At 39.3% G+C, this 27,137-nt stretch overlaps 2 protein-coding genes across 2 annotated transcripts; one reads left to right on the forward strand and one right to left on the reverse strand.

Moving 5' to 3' along the window:
* On the forward strand, positions 1–9,160 carry serpine3 (serpin peptidase inhibitor, clade E (nexin, plasminogen activator inhibitor type 1), member 3). Its single transcript, XM_018696560.2, has 9 exons — positions 1–714; positions 1,808–2,137; positions 3,127–3,354; positions 3,882–4,124; positions 4,381–4,579; positions 4,662–4,762; positions 4,921–5,007; positions 5,098–5,181; positions 7,230–9,160. Exons 2-9 carry the CDS (start codon positions 1,873–1,875, stop codon positions 7,280–7,282), a joined length of 1,260 nt encoding a protein of 419 aa, XP_018552076.1. The 5' UTR covers positions 1–714; positions 1,808–1,872; the 3' UTR covers positions 7,283–9,160.
* On the reverse strand, positions 7,586–27,008 carry ints6 (integrator complex subunit 6). The gene is made up of 18 exons (XM_018696557.2): positions 26,583–27,008; positions 26,382–26,459; positions 25,647–25,796; positions 20,905–20,994; positions 19,707–19,890; positions 16,224–16,349; positions 15,732–15,883; positions 14,873–15,025; positions 14,531–14,663; positions 14,286–14,380; positions 14,064–14,174; positions 13,241–13,456; positions 12,624–12,750; positions 12,310–12,452; positions 12,034–12,220; positions 11,060–11,428; positions 9,692–9,785; positions 7,586–9,418 (listed from the first exon to the last, which is right to left on the reverse strand). Exons 1-18 carry the CDS (start codon positions 26,691–26,693, stop codon positions 9,325–9,327), a joined length of 2,613 nt encoding a protein of 870 aa, XP_018552073.1. The 5' UTR covers positions 26,694–27,008; the 3' UTR covers positions 7,586–9,324.
* Between the last annotated feature and the right edge of the window lie 129 nt (positions 27,009–27,137).

Consider the following 27,137-nt stretch of genomic DNA (forward strand, 5'->3'; position numbering starts at 1 on the left):
AAACTCGTGAGTTTAAGAGGTGCTGATATGTGGATTTTGTTACAGTTGAACAGGGGCAGGCTAGCTTTTTCCCTGTCTCCAGTCTTTGTACTATGCTAAGCTATAATAAGCTAAGCTAACGTGGGAGGGTAAAACAGGTAACTCTTGGGGACAAGTGCATTTCCTAAAATTGTAACCAAACTTTCACTCCACACGATGAGATGTTCATTATTTTAAAATTTCTGTTTTATTTATTTGACAGGGATGTCTTTCTATGGTCTATTAGTAAGTACATAATTAAAATTAAAAAGATCGAGCATTCATGCGTGCCATGCTGTGCAGTGCGCGCGTGAGTGTGTGTGTGTGTGTGTGTGTGTCCCTTCCCTCTGCCCGGTTTGGGATTTGCTGGTCGGTGACATGCCTCCCTCCGCCTGGCTCCTTATAGCCCCGGGAAGGCAGGATTCCCTGACGAGTGGTACGGACATCGCCGACGGAGCGTTCCCCTTTAAACACGGTCTTATGACTACAGGCTGCTTCAGTGAGAGACGACCGGAGGACCCAACCAGAGACTGACAGTCGGGGACAGCAGAAGACTGACTTACTGACAGGAGACCGGTGACCGCGACTGACAGCCGGGGACAGCAGAGAACACATCTCCCCTGCAGAGGCTCAATATTTGGTGCCACTCTGAGAGAACAAGTGGAGTTAAACGGATACTACCTCACCTATCTGCAGGTAGGACCCATAGCTGAACTTTGAATGCATTATGCTATCAAAACTGATACAAAAATCTGATACTGAAAATCATCAGAAAGGTGGTATGTATTTAAGTTATCGCGAATTTCACCTGACCAGATAAAAAACAAGTAAGCACTAGGCTACTTCATTAAGTCATAAGAAAACGTTAATACACTTATTATTATCTGTGGCACATCATCAGCTTATTATGGTATTCTTACAATGTTCTTATATTCCTACCGATGGGCTCCTTGTTGTGACCTGTAGTACTAAGAAGATATTTAGAATTTCCATCCCTTTATGCAGTAGTGGAAGAAGCACTCAGATATTTTACTTATTTGAAAATGGCAATACAACAACTTAAAAGTACAGAAAAATAAAGTCATGTACCTAACTCACTCACTGTACTTAATTCTCATCACAATGGGAATATCAAAGATAAAAGTACAAATTAAGCAGAAAAAATGCCAATTAGATTATTATTGTTAATGCATGAACGTGTAAACATCATTTAATATGACAGTTAGTCAAGTTAGATCTAGTTTTAACTACTTAATATACTGCAGGGTATATTTTGCATGATAATGTTATATTGATATTATTGTATATTTTATCAGTGGCTAAAGTTATTAATTTACTTTTGAAATATAGCAATAAAATACTTAAGTACAGTGCTTTGTTATTTTTCACCACTACTGCTATGGTACACCTACAGACTAATAATGCAGCAAGCACCTTGGCTTTGGTCTAATTGACAGTGACCTCAAAGAGTACTTTATGCTATTTGTATCCTCAGTGATTGTTTGTATGATTGTGCCTATTTTGCAATGAACAGGCAGCTGTTACAGTGTTTCCTTCTGTATGTTCAGGAATGTTTCTAATATTAATATATCCAATACTGATATGTAGAGTATGGCAAATGTATGCACAATGAGGTATATTCATTACATCAGACAAATTGTTCACACATGCAACTCGAGAATTTCAACACAGCATGATCATATGATACAAAATCACTGAAAGTCAATATTGGCCCACTGGTTGATCTCACTGACCTAGATTATTCATTTTCTTTCTTTTGATTTTACAGGAACTTGTTTTTCAGACCACTTGTTGCACAGCTGAGGACACTTCCCCTCCTGCAGCTCTGAGGAAATGTGTCGCCTGCCAGTGGCTTCTCTCTTCATTTGCTTCTGGCTGGTGAAGAGAAGCCACTGCAATGGCAGCCTTCAGGACAGCATGGAAGAGCTGCACACCAGGTTTGCTGTCAGTCTCTACCAGACACTCACCGAGACAGAGAACAACTCCAACCTGATTGTGTCTCCAGTGAGCGTCTCCTTGTCTCTGGGGCTGCTGCAGCTTGGTGCCAGGGGCAACACACTAGCTCAGCTAGAGGGAACACTGGGATACAATGTGAATGGTAGGATTCATTTCAGTTTCTACATAATGAAAGGGAGAAGATTCTATTGAGGTAGCACTAGCTTCTCCTCATGCTGTGAGAGTGAGGTTGTTGGTGGCCCTCAGTGCTGTTGGTACCAGGTGGTGTGGAGCAGTGCTGCTGCTGCTATTGGCCCTGCAGAGCACAGTGGTGTCTGGAGCCATAATACCTACCTCCACAACTCTAATCTCATTAACCACTCCTGCAGCTTGGCCCTGGGGTCGAGAGGTCAGTGCGTTTAATTACAAACAAAATGCGAACTACAGCTGCTGTTTCTTTTACCTCCATGGATGTGAGGTCACATGTCAGTCAGGGATGGAAACTTATGATATTGGGCTCTGGATTAGGAGGATGGATTGGAATTTCCAGCTCCAAAATAAAGTCTTTATTATCAAAATAGCAACAATACATAGGAAGTTGAGCCTATATTCTTAACATTTAAAGATATATTAGCGTTTTACTGGCCAGCACCAATTAGTATTGTATGGTAGAAACAGAATAATAAATAAAAAGGAGACTATACAGATAGAGATAGATATAGATAAACATACAGAGATACAGTAGACATAGATAAAAGTAGTTTATAAAGAAATTACTGATTATTGAAACAAGCTAGAGGCTGTTGATTTGAATATATTGAAGCTTTGATTATTTTGTTGTAGGGATATTACAAGCCATTTATTCACAGTTTTTGAACATGGTGTGAATTTTATTTCAGCAACAGTGCTGATGAGCAGATGTTACAGCAGAGCAAATGGCCAATAGACACTGAAACTGCTGTTACGCAAGGTAAACAGTTTACAGAGTGTTAATCTTTCTCCAGATCTGTGGAAGGAAAACAACTCTGTGCATACAGCTTGTCTTGTACAGCCAAGAGAGTTTGAACTGAAGCCTTCCTTTTTTAAAAGCTTCCTACAGCTCTCAATACACCACCACATCTGACCTGTCCTCTGTGCTTTCCTATCTTGCAGATGCCCAGGTACAAGACTTCTTGTTGCACTCACAGGGTGACATGAACAACACTAGTCAGGGGACATTACTGCAGCAGACCTGCACGTTACTCATCCAGAGTGGTGTCCAGCTCCTAACTCAGTTCACAAAACATGCAGTAGCTTGGGCCAACACCAGTGTGGTCCGAGCCAACTTCAGCCAACCCAACCACACTCGCAGCCAGCCACAGAGATTGGGGCACACCCATGGTAATTGAGACAGCTTTATGAAACAGTTAAAGCGCCACTTCTCAGTTTCTTATATTGAAAATGAATGAAATGATAAAACTTTTAATCAAGACAGAATATATTACAATGACTTTCAATATGTATTTGCAGCTATTGTTGAGTGTGTTTCAAGATTGTGACCAGTTTAGTTTTTCTCAGGTTGTTTTTCTAATAGTGGTAGGTAATATACCCATAAAAAAGTAAAATTAAAGAAAAGCCAAAAAATAAACATGGTAATGTGCAGAGGTAATATGTTTGAACCAGAGCCTGAGATGTTTGAGGGCTGAGTTATGTTTTTAATGTATCTATTACATTTGTCTCTAAAGAAGCTTAACAGTCAATACTTCCCTCATCCCCCCAAATTTGCATCAGTAATTCTTTTAGATGCTTTTCTAGTTCACTGCATCAGGCCACAAGTCAATACTCTGGAGACTGCTGACTTCTAAATAATGAGTTGCAGACCACTTGCCCTTTACATTAAACTTTGACCTTACCTTGGTTACTCCCAGATGAGACATGGCCCCTGCAGGCAGGAAGCAGCAGTGGGGAGCTGTCGGGCTCGGGCGAGGCCCAGGTAGAGGCCCTGTGGTGGGGCCACCGGCTGCAGATGGCCCTGGTCAACACAGTGGCCTTCAGGGGTGTCTGGCAAAAACAGTTCCTCTTCACTAATACCCAGAACCTTCCCTTCACCCTCTCTGATGGGAATATCATCAAGGTGCCCATGATGTATCAGGCTACAGAGGTCAGCTTTGGTAAGAGACACCACTCATCAAAATAGAAAGAACGCATTTGTGTATAAACACAATTGTTAAAATAATCCCACAATATAAAATGAATGTTTTCCACAGCACCATATAATTAACCTGATCTTCGAGGTTTTAATTATTGAGCAGGTAAAATAAGTGAAAGTTTTTGACATTTTAAAAAATAATAGATAAATGAAGAAATAATGACTGAATGAATCAGTGGGAAAAGTTGCACACCTGAACTTGTTTCCCTCCTTGGCAGGTCAGTTCAGGACAGCATCAGACCAGCGTTATACTGTGTTGGAGCTTCCTTACCTGGGCCACTCTCTGAGCCTGCAGGTAGTTCAACCTAGTGAGAGGAAGACACCGCTGTCCTCCCTCGACTCCCAGCTCACTGCTCGGCAGCTGGTGTCCTGGAACACCGGTCTGCGCAGAACCAAGATGGACATTTTCCTACCCAGGTGGAGATCATTACAAAAGGGGGTTACATTACTCATACTTGATGGAGATGATGTACAAACTCTTTTTGTCTGGTATTTACAGGTTCAGAATGCAGAGCAAGTTTAACCTGAGGTCTGTGCTTCCTGCCATGGGAATCAGTGATGCCTTTAACCCGACAGTCGCTGATTTCACTGGAATATCAGGTCAATACCTCAATTCATCATCATCATCAGTTTAAAAAATATATTCAAAATATAGATTTTTATTACCATTCTTAAAGTCTGATTACATCAGATGTAGTTGCAGATCAAACTGTGGTTACTATAGCTCTGCTGGCAGCTGAGTTTGTTTCTTCCTGCAGTGGAGGAGGGTCTTTATGTGTCTGATGCCTTCCATGAAGTCAGAATAGAAGTCACAGAAGATGGAACGAAGGCAGCTGCTGCCACAGGTGAAAAAATCGTGTATAATAATGAAACAGAGCAGAATTGAAGGGTTGTGATGTGAGGTTGCTAAAAAAAGAAATTTCTTACCCTGGCAGCAATGGTGCTACTCAAACGATCCCGTGCTCCTGTTTTCAAGGCAGACCGGCCATTCTTATTTCTGCTACGACAGATTAACACAGGTATTTACTGTTTACAGTTCGCACTCCAGGCTGCAGGGAATCCTGCTTAAATGGTCATTCCAGATGTTCTGTATATTTTAGCTTAGCATGTAGTTTACATCCTTTTGCAAATCATGCAGCTATAGGTTTGATTTGAAAATCTACAGACACATGAATGAGTGGTGTAATCCATCATGGTGAAAATGGAGACTGCATTAACTACTTAACAACTATGATGGAACACATATCGAATTATGTAGTAAACAAAAAGTGTTAAACAAACTGGAATGTTTTATATTTGAGATTCCTTAAAGTAGCCACCTTTTGATTTGATGACAGCTTGCAAACTTGGCATTCTCTCAATCAGATTCATGTAGTCGCTTTTTCAATTAACAGGTGTGCCTTGTCAAGAGTTAATTTGTAGAATTCTTTGCCTTCTTTATGTGTTTGAGACTAGCAGTTGTGTTGTGCAGTTAGGTTCGGTACACAGTTCTATACAGTGAATAATACTATTCGACTGCTGTTCTAATCCATATTATGGCAGGAACCACTCAACTAACGAGAAACGGCAGTCCATCATTACTTTATGACATGAAGGTCAATCAAGTGCAGTTACAAAAACCATCAAACGCTACAATGAAACTGGTTCTCATGAGGACCAAGTAAGACCAAGACTTACCTTTGCTGCAGAGGATAAGTTCATTAGAGTTACCAGCCTCAGAAATTGCAAATTAACAGCACCTAAGATTATAGCCCACATAAATGCTTCACAGAGTTCAAGTAGCAGAGACATCTCAATATCAACTGTTCAAATTAGCTGTGGAGCATGGAGGAGGAGGTTTGATGGTGTGGTGGTGCTTTGCTGGTGATGTTGGAGATTTATTCAAAATTTAAGGCACACTTGACCAGCATGGCTACTACAGCATTCTGCAGCGACATGTCATTCCATCTTGTTTGCACTTAGTGAGCCCATTATTTGTTTATCAAAAGGACAATGACCCCAAACACATCCTGCGTCAGGCCTTCACAGTCTCCCAACCTAAACCCATCGAGACGGTTTGGGATGAGTTGGACCACAGAGTGAGGGCAAAGCAGCCAACAAGTGCTCAGCACCTCTGGGAATTCTGCCAAGACTGTTGGAAAACTATTCCAGGTGGCTACCTCATGAATCTAATTGAGAGAATGCCAAGAGTATGCAAAGCTGTCATCAAAGCAAGAGGTGGCTACTTTGAAGAATCTATATTTTGATTTGTTTGACATTTTTTAGTTTACTACATAATTTCATATGTGTTCCATCATAGTTTTGATGTCCTTAGTATTAATCAATAATGCAGAAAATAATGAAAATAATGAAAAACCATTGAATGAGAGGGTGTGCCTAAACTTTTGCTGGTAGTGTAGCCTGCAACAAATGCAGAATTTCCTATTGTTACAACAACTGTTACTCAAAGTTGTTAAAAACTAGTGTCCAGCTGATTAAAGAAATGACTGAGCCTATTGTAAAAAGGAAAATATACATTTGTGAGCTATTGTCTTAAAGATTTATGTCTTCAGTAGGAACAAAAGGGCTTGGAGAGATGAAAAGTTCATTTTTGGTTTTTGCAGAATTATAGAGAATTATACATGACTGAAGCAAGTCTTCTGATGATTTTCATACAATGAAGAAATGAAGTGTAATCAATGTGTCTGGAAGGTAGAAAAAAACAACCAATTCTTAAAAATAGCATAAATTCAAATGTTGTTAGCTACAATATATAAGTATGCATGATTTACAGTTAAAGCCTCAATGTGTATGGTTTTGAACATTTTTGATGTGGTGACCTCTAGTGGTGGTATCAAAAAAACACACCCTAACCCTAACCCTAACAGGGACATTTAGATAAATAAGCTAAATTCATCATAGGGTAACAAATTTTGCTGTCTTACTTTTTCACAAATTTATGCCTTTAGTAGAATTATAAAGATGATGAAATCAGGCATATACTGGCTTTGAGGAATTTGCACTACAAAAGCAGTGGTATTATCCCTTAACATACTGTCCCCTACTGTTGTTGTGTTCCCCATTTCAGGATCCATTTTATTCTTGGGCCGAGTGATGAACCCAGCTGACCAAGCACCCTAAAATTCTCATGCACACACACACACACACATACACACACACACACACACACACACACACACACACACACACAATTACACCCTGACCCCTATTTCGCTACTGGTATTTATTTGTGGACCGACAGGAGGGTCCACAGACACTTCAGGAAGAGGGACAATATTTTTGTACATATCTGTAAATAAAATTTTAATACATGTTTTTAAATATTGTGTGTTTTCATCCTTTCTTCTATTATTGCAGATGCTTAGAAAGCCTCTTTTCTGCCTGATGCACTGTTAAAAAAATGACCAACAAAAACACATACAGTCACATCTTTACAGAACACTTTATTTACATGGCCCTTCACAGTGTAAAATAGAAACTTTATTCATGGAAATACTTACAAAAAGGCCATTTTCCACTGAACATTCTCTTTAAATAGTACTCTAGGGTTATTTACATCTTTACAGTGTATTCAAAATACTCTTTTGGTGGCAGCCTCTTCACAAACAAAGAAGGTATGGCAGATTTTGGTCCCTATCCAAGGAGGGAGGGAATGGAAGAGGGCTGCCCTCTGAATCAGAAATCAACTCTTGACCTCTAGACCTTAATTCAGATGATTTGTGTATATTTGAGAAAACTGAACAGGCCTGACCAAAAATAAGAGGATTGTTGGGGAAAAACTCTTCTGCAACAAAGGTAGTTTTTCTTTTAAATTACATTAAATAAACATTCTCAAATTTACACAAGTGCATTCATGGTTGAGTGACAAGAAGTTGGTTTGAGATTCATAGTGGGTGAGGGGGAGTTAAGGGGGTGGGTTATGTTATTTGGCAGCAGCCAGCACTTTGGGACAAGCTGGCATCCAAGATCTTGGTTCACCAACACTCCAGGGGAGAACAGTTTGTGTTGCATATCTGTGGTTTCAGGCTAAAATAAGATAAAAATTTATTGGGGTGGGGGGTGTTAAAGTAGCTCCAATGTTATTGCTGATCATGATGCATTAAGTATCAGTTCCTGAGCTTTTTATCCCTGTATTTCAACATTTGTTCATTCAACCAATGATGTTGCATCATTCACAATGATTTTATTTTTTACTTGCCCTCTCTGAGAACCTGCACTGCAAAAGACAGACTTTTTAGGTTTACCATCTCCAAACATTATTAAAGTTGTGGATCATTTTTCCCCCAGGGGGAACAAAAATGATTAAATCTTAAGTTACTATTCAATAATATTCATTGTCAGTCTGGTAGGTAAACCACAGGTTGATAAATTAAAATTCATATCCATTTAAGCGCACAGCAGTGGAGTGCTTTAGTTAGTGGAGCGTAGAGAGTAAATTTCAACAGTCACACAGAATGATTGACTCTCATCCTCCAACAAAACCAAACGCCAAAAATGACATGACGCGAAAACAAAAGTTAATGAATAAAAAGGCATAAGTCTTTCATGAGTGTCTCCACTGGATCCCATTTGACCCCAAGTTGGCTGAAAATGCACACAACACCCACAACAACCTGAACCATTCCTACACTATTTCTATACTTCCTACACTGAGGTCTGTAGCATAGTCACTGTGAAAACACGACTAAACATCATCTGTTCCTCTCCAGATATGTCCTGCACTCCACCTGCCCATTGGAGAGATTATTCACTCTCATTTGTCACCTAAAAACAAGACAATCAAATCAGGGGAGGAGAATAATCAAGGGGAACGCCTGAGGACAGGTTTGCAGATTGGAAAGCAACCATGCTGAAATGTCCTACAGGTCAGACATCTCATTGCATAGGCAAACACTTCACCTGCAGCAATAAAATGCTTCCTTGTTTTCCCTTTTTGATATCTGCACTTGCATCATCCAGGGTCAACGCAGCTTTTAGTTTATACTGTGTGTAAACCAACATGACCATCAATAATGTTTATTAAATAGAACCCACTCAAGAGGTGACAGAGCTGGATGCTGTCTTGTTTTGTCTCCACGGGGGACCTGATACAGCAGGAAGAGGGGAGTTTAGAAAGATGTGGAAGGTTGTCGTGTTCAGTTCAGTTTGGAAATGAGCCAGTCTCAGAGCGTGTCCACGTGGGTCATGTTATTGGATCTGTTGTGGATCTCTTCAAGGAAGTTTTCCAGCTGTTCGATGAGAACACGCTTCTTGAACCTTTGCAGAGAACGGTAACAGCAACTGTTATGCTTCATATCTTAAACACTTCCTCAGTCATCAAGTTATCAAAAGCAACATCTTAGATGCTTTTATAAAAAATATTTTCTTATTTAAGTAACAAAATGTTGAATACGACCCTGGGATAGAGAACTGCTGAGCAACATATCATCTAGAAGTGAAACATGGGTGATTCGTTTCAAAACTACAACTACAACTGATTCAGTTCACAGCTTATCTGAGATGGCAGTAGAGGATGGTTGAACTTGTTACCTGGCCGCCTCTTTAATAATGTTTTGGAGGAAGATGAGCCGGGTGTCCAGAGTGCCCTGGATCTGCTTCAGGAGGAGGAAGATCTTCTCATAGTCTGTGAAGTGAATGAGGATTAATTGCTTGATTATTGCTGTGTAGAAGTCTTTGATCCAATTCTCTATTCAAATACAGTACATTAATAACATACAGTGTAATATAAAATATTGTAGTTTTTTTAATCAAGGTAACTTGTTTTCAGGCAGAAACTAATGATTATTTTATCTATTATCCATATCTTGTCTATACTTGTTTTGAAATTACATAGAAAACACTGACCTGATTACAGTTTTTGCAACAGAAAGCACTGACTCATTTATGTTTTAACTGTAAAATGTCCCACGCATTACATATTTTAGTCACACTTTTTAATGGCCCAATTTTTTGCCTGTTCTGACCGGTGAGTTTTCATCTTTATCAGTTTTCCTCCTTAAAGGGTGTTTATTTTTCCATTATCTATTTTTTATTTATGTTGGCAACAATTCAGAGCATGAGCACATGCACCTATGCACCTAAACCCATACACATTAGCTGTCACATATAAAAATTATTTTTTAAAAATAGGAATCAAGAGTCAGCAACCCTTTATAATGTAGACTACATCACTGTGTTACACTCAACAGCATGATGTTTTTGTAATATCCAGTTTTTGAGAAAAACAACTTTGTTCCAGGTTAAAACAAAGTTTGATTGCTGTGGAAAAGGCTACAATTATGTGAGTTCTTCTGGAAAAACAGGATGACAACAATGACAGAGGATGGTCATTTTACTTTGTTCTTTTTTTTTCTCACGGAAAACTACTTATAAATAAATAAATAAAATAGCAGTGGCAACTTGTAGAATAGAATGCAATTCAATACAACAGCCCTGGATTAAACATAAAGCATGTTTCTTTAAAGAAGCAATGATTCAGATCAATTGTAATTTGAGTTCCAGGTGTTACAGCAATTACAAGTGGGTATTAAAAACCTTAATACTTTTTGGTATGGACTGAAAAGTCTGCAGCATCAAGTATAAAAAACTGTTAAGTACCAGATTCTTCTTCATTCATTATGTAATCATATATTTAATGACTAAAACCATAATTTTGCCAATTTTGTCTTTAATCTGACATACAGCAGTTCTTAAAAAGGAACTTCTTTTGTTAAATTAAAAAGCTGTTGTGGAAAAATTTCTTGAGATATCAAAAAAAGTATTGTTTGGGTTTTTATAAAATTAGGTAGCATATTGACATGTGCATCAAAGAGTATTTATTAATACCCAGCCCTACATCTAAGCTGCTCCTTTAATTGTGTCCACCCCCAATGGACCATGAGAGGGTGTTCTACTTACGCCTGCCAGGTTTCCTGATTTCCTTGGTGATAAGTGCCCTCAGCTCGCTGTTGACCTTTGTCGTCTCATTGTGAATGTGCTTCTTCAGAGCTGCAGGTGACAGGTAGCGAGGCAGCTGGTCCTCCACCAGCACTACCTCCACCCCTTCCTCACTGTGCAGCGGCAGCTGCCCCACCTGGGGTCGCCCATTCTCGTCTTCGTCCCTGTGCCGGAGGTCCTGGGGATCTATGGCTGTGTGGTTCTCCCGGTGGTTGCTGGGTCCTGAGGGATGATCCGCCTCCATGTCTGAGTTTCTGTCAGAGCTATAGTGGTTCTGATTCAGGTTGATGATCAAGTCTGTTTCAGGTGCTCCATCGTTCATGTCTATGTCTACAAGATGACAGATTTAAAAGACAGTGCCATTTGTTCATTCAGTTTGTTTGTTTCTTTTGTGATATTCTTATCCAGCTTGTTAGTCTTGGTGGAAGAATTTGTACCCTAACCCTAATTTATTAATGGATTAATTTGCCCTATGGCAGATTTTTACTGGCATGTTTATTTGCTTTTTCATGCATCTCTGAATTATTTGCACCAAGTCAGATGTATTGCTTGGATGATGTATGTATGGAGAGTTTAGGATCCAGTACTTTTGGAGCTTGATCAACCCAGCAGACCCAGGAAATCTCTGAAACTGCTGATTTAATTACTAATCACCAAAAACATGGCAAACGAATTTTCCACATGTAGCTGCTATAGCTGTTGTTTGTGTTGTGACTTTAATCCACTGCTGATACCACTGTGAAGAGCCTAATCTATGTGATAGATTAGCAGATTAGCAGAACTGTTCTCAATTCTAAATTCACCAAAAGTTGAGCTCAGTTTAAAAAAAAAAAAAAGCACTGAAAGCTGGTCTACTTTTTCAGAGACTTATCATTCTAGCTGAAAAGACGTATGACATAATAACAGGTTTGTTGTGTTCTCAATACAAATTTCACCTCCTGTGGGTCGAGGACTGGCAGGGGGTGTTACTGGAGGGGTGTAAGCCCTGCCAAGACGCAGCAGTGGTGACAAGCAGCGGCGTCTCTTGGGACCTCCGCCCTGCATGTTGTTGCTGTCTCCTGGTCTCTTGCCCTTGTTCTGAGGGCTGGTCACAAACTCATCTGCCTCGTCAATCATCATGCCCTGAGAGAAAAGTGAGGAAGACAGTTAATGACAATTTCTGTGTTTCTACATCAGTAATTTCCATATGGTTAGGGTTGATATGAGTTAACCTTCTTGTCCAGTTTGAAGGGGTTTCCAAATGTGTGCAGACGTTTGGGCTGTTCAGGGTCTGCATCTCGGAGAGGCTGTGGAGCAGCTTTGAGGAAGTCCTGGTAGTTGCCCATCTGGGCGATTGGCACACTATGGAGTTGGTCTGGACAGAAGAAAAAAGAAATTCACCAAAATAGAGGGAGAAATCTGCATTTTTTGAAGAATAATTCATCAAATCCTCAGTCAGTGGTTGAAGTTCTCACCTGGCATCATTTTTAACAGGTAATACAGGGCAGACTTATGACCAAATAACAGAGAAACAGCTGAGACATACCCGAATCCTGCCCTCTGAGGGTACAGACGCTGGTGTTGAGCAGGTTTCTCCTCATTCGGCTCAGCTGGTCCAGTAGGTGACTGCGAGGGATGTCATAGGGATTCCTAAAGCTCTGAGGTTTCAGGCCCTGATGAGGACACAAGACAGAGGGGATTGCAAAGTGAGGGATTTTAATTTAAATTCAGCCTCCATTAAAGTCAAGAAAGACGGTAATTTTCAGGTGAAATACTACTACTACTGGCTGCAACAGAGTGGATATACAGTGGATACAGCCTGAAAGAGACAACTGCCTTTCAAATATCAAAGCACTCAAGAACTCAAATAGACACATAAAACACCTCAATGGAGACAGAATCAGGAGGATTGTTGGATGGAAAGCCAGGAAAGAAAGGAAAGTCTGAGCAGAACTTGAATAAGTAACAGCGAGATTTGATCAAGGGTCTGCTCTTTTAAATTGGACATCAAAATCACAACTGTCCAAGGAAATGCAGCTCACTTAACATCAGTAAAAGACAATGTTAAGGTGTGTAATCATGACTGAATAACACTTCCTTATAGAAGCTGTGTATCCTCAGAAAAACTTTGTGTTAAGGGTAGATTAAAAATAATAAAATGACCTTATTGAGCAGTGCTAGATGAAAGCCTTGAAACTCTTTTGGGTTGAGCTCCATAGGCAGGGTCGTGGCCTCTCCTGTGAGACTCTGCAACTGCTGGATGAAGTCCCTGCGATGGGCCAGAAATACACCTCCGCCCCGCCAACGCACTTTGATGCCAGCCTCTGGCGGTGGCTTTTTACCAATCGAGGCAATAAGGCGATCATACTCGATTTTTGACTGGAAATATGAACAAATAAGATGTTAGAAGTGTGCTTTGTAACATTCAGTATCTCTCATGACGTTTAACACAATATAACATAGCAACACTTTCCTTTAATACCCCTACTTAGCATTTATAAGCAGTATATAAAACTTAATAAATGGTTTACAACACATTATAATGTAGTTGTAAGAAGTTTATTACTGTATTTGTGAACAACTAACTCTTCCAGTTGGCACCCATAAAAGGTGCCTGGTGTAAAAACAAATGTGGAGAAATGAATGACAATACAGTAAAACGCAGTTGTAACAATATAAAATAGGTCTTCATGTGATAGGGTATAATTGTTGAAAAATTCTGTTTATTAATAAACTCCTCAAAATGTTCTTATGGGTGTTTATAACTAGATTATAGCATATTATAAACACTTTATTGAATGTTTACATACTGCGTATTAATGCTAGAGGACTGAAGATAAAGTTTTACTAATGCAAATAACATCTACTAGAACTGCAACTACAAATGTGCTACAAACATGTTTCGATGTGTACTTTTAAAACATACAAACAGATCTTCTTCAATATGTGGCTAAACATGAAAAGACACAACAGCCAAACAACAAACCTGCTGACTGAGCTTCTTCAGGTAGGAGACCACACTGTAGCTCAGGCCGTACTCCATGTTGTCAGCCAGCAGGTTTGGTGCTCCCATGATTCTCAGAGCTTTCCTCAAAGACTGCAGAAAGAACACCGCAATAAGACCAGCATGGTATCTTTCATGGTTTTAGTATGTTACTCGAAAGAAATTAAACTTAAAGAGCTGAACAGTGATTCCAAGTCCACTGACCCCAATATAATATGGAGGCATTGTCTTCAAGTAGTTCTCAAAGGACTGTCGCCATTTGATGGTTGGCTTGAATTTGTGCACTTTGATCAAGTCATCTGCAAAAAGAAAGCAAAATAACAGATGGCTATAGACAAATGTTAAATTACCAGTGTTCTGAAATTATTAGGCACTAAGAGAAATGATGGCACAGGATCACATACAGAGAGACAGACAGAAAATGAGGGAGAATGAGCCATCAGTCTTACCCAGAAGTGGCAGAAGCACAGGGTAGTTGTAGGGCATCACAAACAAGTTGACACAGTTGAGAGCTGTGCTGGCCTTCAAGTAGCCAAAGGGTTGGCCAAGGTCGCTGTACTTGGCACTGTTACATACAAACACCTAGTAGACAGAGAATAAAACTTTGTACAAAATGTACAAATGTGCAACTTGAATGCAAATAATGTGTGTTATGCCATGTTTTACCACAATCCACTTTAATTACTGGATCATGAGAATGATTTAGTAATTAAAAATATAATGAATTTCAGATTTAAGTCTTAAAAAGAATTTACTGTTTGTGAGTGTGTCTGCTTGTGATGGTGCTGTACCTGCCAGCAGGTGTGCGGGGACTTCCTCTCCAAAATGTACTGTGTGAGAGGTGAAGGCTCCAACTCATATTTGTCAAAGGGCACCTTGTCTATCACCATGGGCTCAGCATCCAGACAGGAGAAACGTACGTGGGGGTGGGCTGAGCGTGGGGGCTGGATGCGGCACAGGGGGAGAGGTAGATACTGTTATAGTACATGGTAAAATCAGAATCAGAAATACTTTATTTATCCCTTGCGGGAATTTGTTGAGTTGCAGTGCTCCAATTCATGTGTACAATAAAAATAAATAAAATAAAGTAATAACAAAATATGAATAATAATAAAATAACCCCCAATCCTAAACTACAAAGACAAAGAAATATAAAAATATACCCCCATCGATAATAAAACAATATGTACATATTTAGTACTTATATTTAAATTTTTTATGTACAGCATAGTTAACCGGTCATTGCACATGGGTGGAGAAGACATTAACAAGTACACTCTGATCATCAACATTAATGTAACTATAATACTAGATACCTTTTTTAGCCTGTCTACAGAAAACATCTTGAATCTGTACTCAATAAAGACCGGTTATTGGCATGTATCTATTACTATCTATACTATAGTTAACTTATACTAGTATATTATTTAGTATAACTTGTGTTAACGTGTGTTGTGCTGTTTCTTTGGGTAATGAAGTATAACTTGTGTTAACGTGTGTTGTGCTGTTTCTTTGGGTAATGAAAAAAACTGTCCAAGGTATGAATGCAAGAAATTTAACAGGCCTTACAGGGTACGATGAAAAGTACATTGTCAAACCACACAAATATTCTTCTTTGATTTAGTTTTTCTGATTCCTCTAGCTTCTTACCAGTGTGGGGGAGTTCTGGTCAGGCCAGAAAGCCTCTGGGATGGGCCAGTGACCGATGGGAACACCGGTTTTAGGGTTAGGACGTACGTAGATGAGCTTGTGGCAGCAATGCCAAGGCTGCGGACCGGATTTCACCACCTCAGCTGGGGCATCTGTACAGGAAAATACATGAATCTAACTTTATGGATCTAACAACCAACAGAAACTTAGACAAGGAGGTGTTTGTGAGACATAAAACAAAACAAAATGATTTTGATACACACTGAAACAGTGTGTAGGCACTTAAAATATGAAAGTGGGGGTTTAAACAGTGACATCCACCAGCTGTTTATGAGCAACAGTGAAGAAAAGCACAGAGAGGATTTAAAAAACAGTGAGTGGGAGAGAGCAAAGAGCTTCTCTACTAATCAAACAGATGCAGTGTAATAGTTGTCAACAAGGTCTTTAAGAAATCAGGAAGTCAAGAATAAATTTCACTCAGGTGTCTCTTACCCTCCACTGGAGGAGGGTCTGGCCCTGTCTTCTCAAAGTTTATCACCACGCCACTCTGAATTTTCTGCACAAGAGACTCCAGACACTGATTCAACATACGCTGAGAGAACACACTGTAAGAACGTCCTGCAACACACAGACATACATGTATTTAAGTATAAACCTGGAAAATGTGAATAAGTTCAACACAGTGTTCTAGGGTTGGTCCTCAGTAGCTTTCCACTGAATCTGAATTAAACACTGTGAACATTTATCAAATCTGGCTCCTTTCAAAACTACTTTGGTTTAGCGTTCATCAGTTTTAAAGCTGCATTAATTTTTTTCTGCACTTGGGGGCAGTGGAAATAAGATGAAAACACATCTGACAAATTTTTTAATGAGTGTTCTGCCAGCACCTGAGAAAAATGTTGTGCTATTCAGCTGCTAAATGTTCTATTTTCTTCTCCAGTTAGTCTCTATGTTTGCCAACTGTTTGTTGGGCAGGAAGTGCATGGTGGGTCTGAAAACAGCTTCTTGCTGCTGCTGTAGTGCAGTTAAGAATGAATCACAGTGTTTTATGAGCCATAAAAATAAAATAATAACCTATAAGAGAATGAATGGGTCCATGGCACTAAGGGGAACTACAGACATGGGTGATAATTTTTTACACAATGAATGACCATTACATGTGGTATGTGTAATTATGTGTCATTTTATACTTAACATAGAAAATATTTATTAATGCAGCTTTAAGTAACAAAAAGTTGCATATTACTTTAAATTTAAGAACTAAAACTCTACCTTTGTCACAGATATAACACTAGTCTTTGAGTGCAATTTAGTTGAATGATTTAGCATAGATTTTTAAAATCCCAAAATTCCCAATCTTATGTATCTGAACCTCAGAAAAATCAAATCAACTCTAAATGAATCTAATCAAGATTTTCTGATTCAGATCAGTGTACCATTTTCAGACCCATTATTTAGACAAATAACTACCTGGATGTTTGGCATGTTGCCTTTCTTGTGAGACTGGATAAAGGCTTAACGAATCCAGGTATTTTACCAACATAAAACCAGATCCAAAATGGTACCATCAGAAATTAAATGTAAGCAGAAATTTATCCCCTATCCTAACAATATTGCTGGATGAAAGCACATGATACTTTTTACATGTAAAGTGCTCTTACTGCAGTATCTGATACATTCAGTGCAATTTCAGGCACACTCTACCTAACAATGTGTTCATCTTTATGGAGGTACAGTCTTACACAATGGATGCAAAACAGCACATTTTCATGAAATGTAGCTCTCAAGCTCTCAGTCTGCTTTAGTTTATTCATCACAGTATCAGTCACAGGACAGTAAAGGTCACACAAGTAAAGAGCATGAATCAGACACACTGTCTTACAAAGCAACTGATTGGTCTAATTCAGCCCTCTGGCCATTTACTGCCTCCAACTTCACCTCTAGTGACTTTGTTAGGCACCCATTCACTCACTCATTTCAAAAGGCTGTGGCTTTGTGCCTGTCCATTACTGCCATCAGCAGTAATGGACAGGCAGCATGTACCATAGACTGTTGGTGACAATGGAGCTGTGTCATGTTCTACATTCAGCACCAATGACTGCTACACAGAGCTTTGGTTTGCTCTATTCTGTCTGTGTGTCTGTTCCTCCTGCCAGCTGCTTCCACAACCAGACAGCATGAGGACTGAAGACAGGAGGTGTCTACTTCTTAAATGTCTACTTCTATAAGTGGATGTTCTTTAAAACTAGTAGGTAGGCAGCCAGGGTTTGGTTTTTTTTTCTATGGCCAGGGGAATTACAGATCGAAATCATTGGCCTGAAAATATGTGATCAGCCTGTCAGTGTAACAAAGACAGTTCCAATCATGGACCAGGTGGGAAAATCTGTGCTTTCTAACCTTAGACAACAAGTACTGCCGAAGAGCAAAGCACTTAAACCCTCCACAACAACTCCAGTGTTGCGCAGTGGTTAAAACAAGCGCATGCTGCGTTTGTAAAAGGTTCTTCAGCTCCCACTTGCAAACTTGTAAACACAAGTCACTGCTGAATGTGCAAGACAGTGCTGATCAGAGCTGCTCCGGGCTGTCCCTCACTGAAGTGAAAAACTTTTGCAAAGACAATCTTCTATCTCTATCTTCCTTAAATCTTTCCTTTAAAAGAAGTAATTATTCTTCCCTGTCTTTGTATTGACAGAGATGATTCATCTGCTGTGCTACGGAATGCATTTAACAAAAATATATATATATATATATATATATAAAAATTTTGATCTAGTACTATAAATACTTTACAGCATGTTCCACAGGGCTCTGTTAGAGAAATTAGGCCTGTGTCACTCCCAAGAGGAATATGTCTAATGTTTTTCCAAAATAAGATTATAATGGCATCTACACTCAGTTGGCAGTTTATTAGATAAAACTAGGTAAAACTAATGCAGCCTAATACAACAGTCCTGGAATAAATTCTCCCTTCATGAAGATTATAATGTTAAATTTTTGAAACTGTTTAAGCGTTGATTCAACTTTATGGTATTTTGGAGGGTGTAGTACTCAGTATTGTTGAACTGTATTCCATTATACAGAGGTGTTTATGTTATTTAGCCTACCTCTTCACTATCACTTGTCATATGGTGTTTAAATGTGATGTTTTTACATTAGCCAACTGTCAGTAATGTTTGAAAAGAACTAAGTAAGTACAACTATGTAGTTTTCACTTTTATTTCTCTTGCAGGTAACAATTATATCTACTTTATACCAGTTTATAAATGCTGCATACACAAAGTCTCCTAAATCTAAACACGTAAATAAGTAAATGGTTTTTCTTAACTACTGAATAAAAAATGTATGGCTTACATGCTGGATCTGCTTTACATATTTGTTTGTGTCTTGTAAGCCTATGTGGGCTGGGCATATTTGCATTTTATGAAACAATAACAAAAATCTTATCATCAACATTACTGCAGCAATGAAAATAATGTCAAAATATCCCTCTGCGTTTGGAGAAGCTAACTAATTAACCCAAGGCTGCTCAGAATAATTCCATAATGTGTAACTGTATTTTTTAAAAAGTAGTCTAGTGATTTACTGTTGCATTTTTATAAAGTCTGGAGACTTGTAAGAGACAGATTAAAGAAAGCATGGTCAACAGAGGCTGAGATATCCTGTGGATATCAAGCACCTGCAAAATGCAACTCTATAGCCTCTTTTACTAAAGCTTCCCTGTCTTTTAAATGTCCTCATCTTTAAAACTTCATGCCACATTTTGTGACAGATATTTGAAGCATAAAGCCTAAACCTAACCTTGATATTTTCTCTGACAATGCTCCTCCAGAGCTATGCTAGACATTATACAATTGTTTTCACAGGCCAAGCAGTACTCCTCAGTACAAGTACAGTGACCATTAAAACTGGTGTGGTACCCCTTTAAGCATGCACTCTACATAGTTTACATAAACCAAATGCTAGCAGTCTGCGTACCTCCAGTCACCTCACACATGGGGGTGATGGGAGAATCGTCAGGCGGGACGCCTCCAAGGGGTTCAGGCTCCACCGAAGCATTCCCAGGGATCCGCAGCACCAGAGCAAACAGACGCTGGTCCCAGCGGAAAGGCTCTTTGGTCAGCTCACTGCCCGGCAGCGGGGTCGTCAGAGGCAGGTGGAGCTGGACGGTGGAGAAGGAGACAATGACAGTGTTAACAACAGAGGACAACAGATAAGACAATGGCAGAGTGCTTAGACTGGAAGTGGGTTGGACAATATGATGCTGTATGCATATAAAAAAACAACATGCAGTTCCAAGATCAGTACTTAAGTAACTATAATCACATGTTCAAAAACATTTAAGAAAATTTCAGTGTTCATTTCTTCACAGTAATAAGAACCTTTCATAAATTTTCTTTTCAGACTATTCTTGGGCAGGCCAGATTTTTAAATAACTACTGGAAGAGCTGCAGTTAAAATCAAACTTCACTTGGTAACTTGTGTCCAGTCTGAATAGGCACAAGCCTGGACTTATAACAGAAGCCATAAATTAGACTGTGGCTGCAGAATCAAGGATTTAAGTATATGTGTCTGACCTCCACAAGTCTTGCTTCTCAAGCTACAAAACTGACTACATGGCTTCAGCTGACAACTTGTGAGAACCGCAGAAATAAATAAATTATCTAAAGTAGAGCGAATTAGTGAGTCAGTGAGGGGATAGTTTTAATCTGACTAGCACGCCACAGAGGAATCATCACAGTGGCAGCCCTGTAAACCTGCAACATTACATGCTAACACAACTGACCTTTGTAGTTGTACTTGTCATACATTTTTTCTGATACTTACTAGGTCAAATAATTAATCAAGAAATCAGGTGACAATAAACAATTCTTAGTTGCAGCCCAAATGTTGTTGTCACACAAAAGCTTAAAGTGACCAGGATTACAGTTTCTATCATTTGTCTAAGGTAGAGATATTTACCTAAAAGGGAGCTGAAAATAAGAGAGACAAGACATGATGCCTTTGTGTTTTGCCTCACAATGATTCTAATTTTATCAGTGATAGAGTAGAGTTTGTTGCATGTGTTAAAGTGAACATTGTGGGGTCAGACAGACTCTTGAGTCGTCATCCAACCAAGCAGGAAGTAGTCCTGATTGGCTGGGACCTCTCGTCTCTGGGGAGATTGTTGGCTGACCTCGTCTTGGACTCCGCCACTGCTCGTCAACTTGTTGCCATCAGTGATAGCAATGATGATAGCGGGTTCAAGGAAAAAGGGATTCCTTCCCTGCAAAAAAGATATATTCACAATTAATCTAAAAACTAAACCATGGGATTAGATAAAAGTCATGTGTAAAATTAAAAGAGTTAAAGAGCAAAATTCATATTGGAATTTAGCATTTGTATATTTACGGCACTTGAATATCAATCACAAATGAGCACATTTAAGCCATCATTACATAGGTAATTTACAGGGGACCTATTTTAAGTGAGTGGGTGTGTGAAAGAGAGAACCCTGACTCTAGGGAATAATCAGAAAGAGGAAAAGTACAGTCTTTATCACAGAGTGACTGCATCTATACCTCTGAGACAACTATTACTGTGTATCTGCAGTATACTATCCTCCATGATGGCAGAATACATTACCAGAGGATCTACATGAAACTTCTTTTCTGCTAGACCCAACAATATTTCATGACATCTGCACTGCACACTGATAAAATGAAACTGGAACAGCACTGCATTTATTACTATACATCAGCCCTGTGGGATCTCCACAGAGGCCACATTAAAACTTAGTGAGTCAAGGCAGCCCCAACAAGTCCTGTCAGCAAACAGTTAGCATGCAGGCCCCTGCTGCATAGTCATATAGAAATAAAGTCCATCCTGCCCTGACAGCGGTGCAATTATTAATGGACGTGGATGCACTCACTTTGAATACTACCTGTAGGCTGTGTTTTCTGCCAAATGATGGATCTGTCCAGTTACACAAACTGCCCAAAGTAAACAGAGCAGGATACTACCAAGATCCACGCTGGTCAAGGTATCCATGACAACCTTGATATTTTTTTTCTCCTTACCCAAAAATCCCTTTATGATATCAGACACTTACTTCACATGCTGATGAGTAGAAGATGAGGCTAATTTACCAGATGAGTGATTAATTTATCCAAGTCACATCAGCTCACTAAGATTGTACTATTGCTATGCAATTAGGTGCTGGTCATAACAGAGCTTTTCAAAAAACAAACACAAATACAGCAACTGAAATCATACTGTGGTACATTGTATCAGTCCATATTTACAACACAGAATCAGCCAGCTCTGCTCCTGTAATCCTGTCTACTACAGTCTGGCAAGTCAGTGTATTGTTGTTTGTTAAGATAAGATAATCCTTTATTAGTCCCACAATGGGGAAATTTACACGTTATGTTATGTTGTATGTATTCTTATTTAACTTCATTTTATTCTTTTTGACATTTTTTCTATTCTTTTTGACATCTTATATTTATCTGCGCTGTCATTCTAAGAGTTGCTAAATGGTGTTTCATTGTTTTGAAAAAACAGTGACAATAAAGATGTATTCTATTCTATTCTACTCTATGTGTAGAGCTGAATCAACTAGTCAGTGAGTTAACAAAAGATCTGATAAGTGATTAATTAATTGAAGATGGCAAACATTTGCTGGTTTTAGCCTCTCAGATGTGGATCTTTTCTTCATTTTTGTCTTGTGTGATTGTAAACTGAATAACAGACCAAATAATTATCAATTAATTAAAAATGATCATACATAAATCGATAATGAAAATAATAATTAAATGGACCCATAACCATGTGTAGATCTGTCTATGTAGCCAGTTACAGCAGAGTCAATCTGAAGCAGCAGTATCTCTGGTCTTCTCACACAATGCCAGACTGATGGAAATCCATGACTGCCTTGTTTATCAACCCCACTGACATGTTACAGCAAAATCTCACCAGTCTCTCATCCTTTCTTGTCCTCTCTTTCTACTGCTCTTTCATTGCCCTCTTAATGTAACTGCGATCAGTGTCAGGATTATCCGCTGACTGGTTCCCTCTCTTCCTACATAGCCCTCTTCATCTCCCAGGGGAGAGTCATCTCAGACGCCTGGCAACCTGGGAGCCTCTTTGTTACTGAAGAGAGAAGCACTCCAGGGAAATATTAACTCACCCACAGGCTTACTCCCTTTTGTCTTCCCCCTCTCCAGGTCTCTACCTCACTGAACATCTTACACCTTCAGCACTTAGGAACATGGGGATGAAAAATCAAAGTCGACTTTTCTTTATGGATTAAATCAGAAAGACAGAAGATGATATTGAAATAGTGTACAGGATACTTCAAATACAGTACCAGCAAAACAAAAGTTACAGCATCACTTTGGTTTGGCTTTGATTTACAGCTGTTGAAGCAAACTGAGATTGAAAAAACACATTAAGCATAAAGTGCATGTAGTCATCAGACTGCTTATGAAACCTTTGTCAGTCTTTACTGCTCAAAGAACTGCAACTCAAAAGGTTCAAGCTGACTGCTAGAATGCTTGTAAACTTGAGTTAGAGTGACTCAGAGTTTCAGATAATTTTGTCCAAGTTCAGAGTATATTAGGTTTATCACTAACACCACCTGCTACCATGGTCTACTTTAATCAAATGATTATGTGTACTGATAAAAGACAGTATACACAGGGTTAGACAGCATCAGTTTTAGTGTATACATGGCTGTTGCTCTCTAAGAGTTAATCACTGTTCATGAACAAATCAATTTAATACCAAAACGCACTTGTTCCACTTCCTTTGCAAAAAAAAATCCTTTCTAGCAAACTAGTAAAGCTTCACTTTAGGAAACAGAGAGAGTAACAAAACAAAATACAACAGCAGCTCATGGGAGGTGTGATACACCAATGTTATTCAACAAATTAATTAATCAAATATCAAACAGTTAAAAGATTAAACAATATTTGACAAAATTTAATTGATAAATTAACTCATTAACTGGATTCAGTTTGTCAAATGTGAAGATTTGCTTCTTATCTTTTCTGTGAAACTTTGGTCACTTTCCATGGTTTTTGAGTATTTCAAAATTAATCTATTCTTCAAAATAAGGAAAGATTAATCAATAATAAAAATAACTGTTAGCTGCAGCCCTTTAACAATGACCATTGTAACACTTCATTTGTAAAATACACTAGATACTAGTAATTACAGCATGGGCCACGATGTCAGAGTGAAATTGTGCATACAGGAGGGTGTGCCCTCTTTTCTGAAAGTGATCTTCTTCGAGTTGTAGAAGGCACAGGAGAGAGGTCATCAAATTACAATCACCGTCAACCTGTCATTACAGGCCACCAGTAACTAGTGCAGGATGGAGTAACCTTGACCTCTGCAAGGTTTGTTTGTGTTCACAGCCATGTGTGTGTGTCCATTATAACCTTATAACAGGGTTGGTATTTGACATTCAAACTCTGCTAGAGTGCCAGACCTGCATTATGTATGTTGTAAGTATGCTTCACCTTTGATGACAAGCATCTTCCAATTGATACATGGGAATTCTTAACTAAATATTAATTATTGCTCCCATCCTCCTGACTGACCTCCACACTGGGAAACAAACATTCATATTCTGTATCAACCACAAGAGTGCAGATTCACCCAGCAGCCAAACTGGGTAAGTACTACACTTTTAAGCTTACATAAATAATGACATTCTGTTTCCCTGCCAGAAAACTGCAATGCTGGAAAGAAGACAAGGAACTCTTACTGACCATTATGTGTCACACTATGAGGTAACTAGCATGATGAAAGAATACTGTCATTTGTTGCAGGAAAGTCATAAGGCTTACATAAAGTAGTACAAAACTGAAGGCACAAATTCTATCTATGGTACCCCCTCTCACACAGCTTCACTTTCAACAACTACCTCCCTAAATTAGAAATTTGACAACAAAGACTAAACTGCTGACGTCATTAGGTGGCACTTTTTGGGACTAGTCCAGTAACACTGAGTTAGTTACAGACTTTGTGGCCTAAAATAATATTTGTTGTAGGCTTCCTGCTGCAAATCAGACCTACTCTGCAGTTCAGCTAGAGAGGAAACTTAGAGAAAAACTGAGTTGTGCAATATCAGGACAGTAACATCAGTCCAGTTTAAAGCACATTTTTCCTATAACTTCTCCTTGAATATCCCAGCATTTGTGAACAGAATATTTAAATAACTCAGACTTTCTTGTCAGATAAACGTTGGATAAATGTTGGAGAAAGAAAAAAACAAATCCAAAATAACCTCAGTTATTTTGTTTTTAATATTTTGTCCACCACATTTATGTTAGAGGGTAGACTAAATATTAGACACCTCTCTGTATAGTACAACCCCCATAGTGACCATTAAGTTGAAACATTTCTGTAAAACTATTTAAAAACATTAAACCGTAATTTAAAAAGTTATATATGTGCAGATATGTTGCACTACAGTGCATTCATTTTAGCTGGGTGTATCTAATAAAGTATTAGCATGTGCGTATCTGTGCAGAATTCATTAACCATTTATCCCTCTAAGGCTGTAAGAGACCCTCAGATTTCAAATACATCATGTACCTCACAGCTAATATCCAGCTCTAATCTCTACACAGCTAAACATATTAGCAAAAAGATATCTGTGATTTAAGAGCACAAATGAAAGGCTCCAATGCAATGGTGGAACGGTTGCTGAAAATTGTTCAAGTTTTTTTCCCCTGTTGCTGTTATGTTTGTGTCTTGAGCACATTTGTGGGGTCACAGTATGCAGGTGGTTGATGCTTGAAAGACTGGGAAATTGGGGTAGGGGAGTCAGGGTGGTTAAAGGGGGGTCTGTGGGGGGCATACAGCACCTTGTCATAGCACTTTCTAAACCTGATTTCCTTTTCTGGCCTCTTCAGTGCTACATACCTGTCCATAGTTGTCTATCCCAGTCACTAATCTATTGAGATTGAGTAAATCAAAAGCGGTCCTCAAGGACTGGCCAATAGTTGTGAGCCCAGTTGCTTGGAGGTTCCTCAGCTCTGTCATAAATGTGGCATGGCTCTCTTTCCATCCAGCCTTTAAAAAACAAAACAAAACACAACTGGTTAACACAACCATTAAGCTTGATGAGTACTTCCACTGTTGTGAACATTAGGCAACTTTTATAGAAATCAATAGTGCTTTTATTGTGATTCTGAACTGATAAAAGATCTGTTTAGGTCGCTTCCTCTCTATTTGCCCAAGCCAATAATTTGACAGCACAGCAGTCACGACCTTGATCTGTTTCTATCAGCTAGTGTGACACACACACTTGAGTCATATATTTAAAAAAGTGGCAAAGTCGCCAAGTGCACCGTAACTGAAGTGGCACTTTGGTCTAACAATTAAAGTAGGCTAGTACCCCACCACCCCATCCCCCTTGCTCATTCTCCTCCCCCCTCCTCCCCCTAAAAGATATCACCTCGCTGTATAAATAACACCCAGAGTTCCTTGCTGCTCACATTGAAACAAAATGTCGGCCATGTTTTAAAGGGGGTATGAAAGCTCCTCCTGAAGATTTTCTCTACACGATTGATGTAGTGATCACAACGTGGTGGAGCGATGGAAGGACAGTCAATCTACGCAATGTAAAGCTGGACATGACCCGAAAACAAACTCTACCTTTATCCCGAAGGGAACGTCTTCAAAATTTACCAACATATACCGGTCCCCTCGGCTCGCCGGATCTCTCCCTCTGAGCTGTGGAAACAGTACAGAATTATTTACGGTTATTGAGAGATCAGGTTTGACAGGCGAGCTTTGCAACAGTACAATGATGATCTGGGGATCCCCCAGTATTAATGTGTCCCGTGGTTACAGTACCTTCATAAAAGTCTCAACAGCGCCTTTTGCTATGTCCAGATAGGTAGTGCCCAGATGGGTGCGCTGGTTCATTGAAGCGGACGTGTCTATCAGAAAAAGTAAAACGGGCATTGTGATGGTAATGACACGTTCTGCATGGACTTGGTGTCAGTACAACCGGCCAAAACGCAAAAAATCTTTTGTTCTCCTGCCGCCTGTGTCAGCTAGCTAGCTAGCTGGCTAACTGTCTGTCTCACACATTCTTTCAAAAAAGTGTAAGAATAGTGAGTGTAGAAGCCCTTTCCGGGCAAACTAAACTAAAAACCTCAAACCCTAGGGGCAGGTTATTGATTCACGAGGGATTTTGATAATTTTTACAATATTTTGCAAATATTCCTAAGTTTCATAGAAACAAAGTTCCCCCTTGAAGAGAGTCCCTGCTTCTCCCTATACTGAATGCGCTGTAGCTTGTCCACTGGTTTTAACCTAAGATCCGCGCCTGACCCCGCCCCCCAAGCGGTTTTTTACCGTCATGTGTACGAATACTCGGTCCCCATTGGCTGTCTAAGGGCACTT

The sequence above is a fragment of the Lates calcarifer genome, linkage group LG1, assembly GCF_001640805.2.
Source record: "Lates calcarifer isolate ASB-BC8 linkage group LG1, TLL_Latcal_v3, whole genome shotgun sequence".
Classification (NCBI taxonomy): Eukaryota; Metazoa; Chordata; class Actinopteri; family Centropomidae; genus Lates; species Lates calcarifer.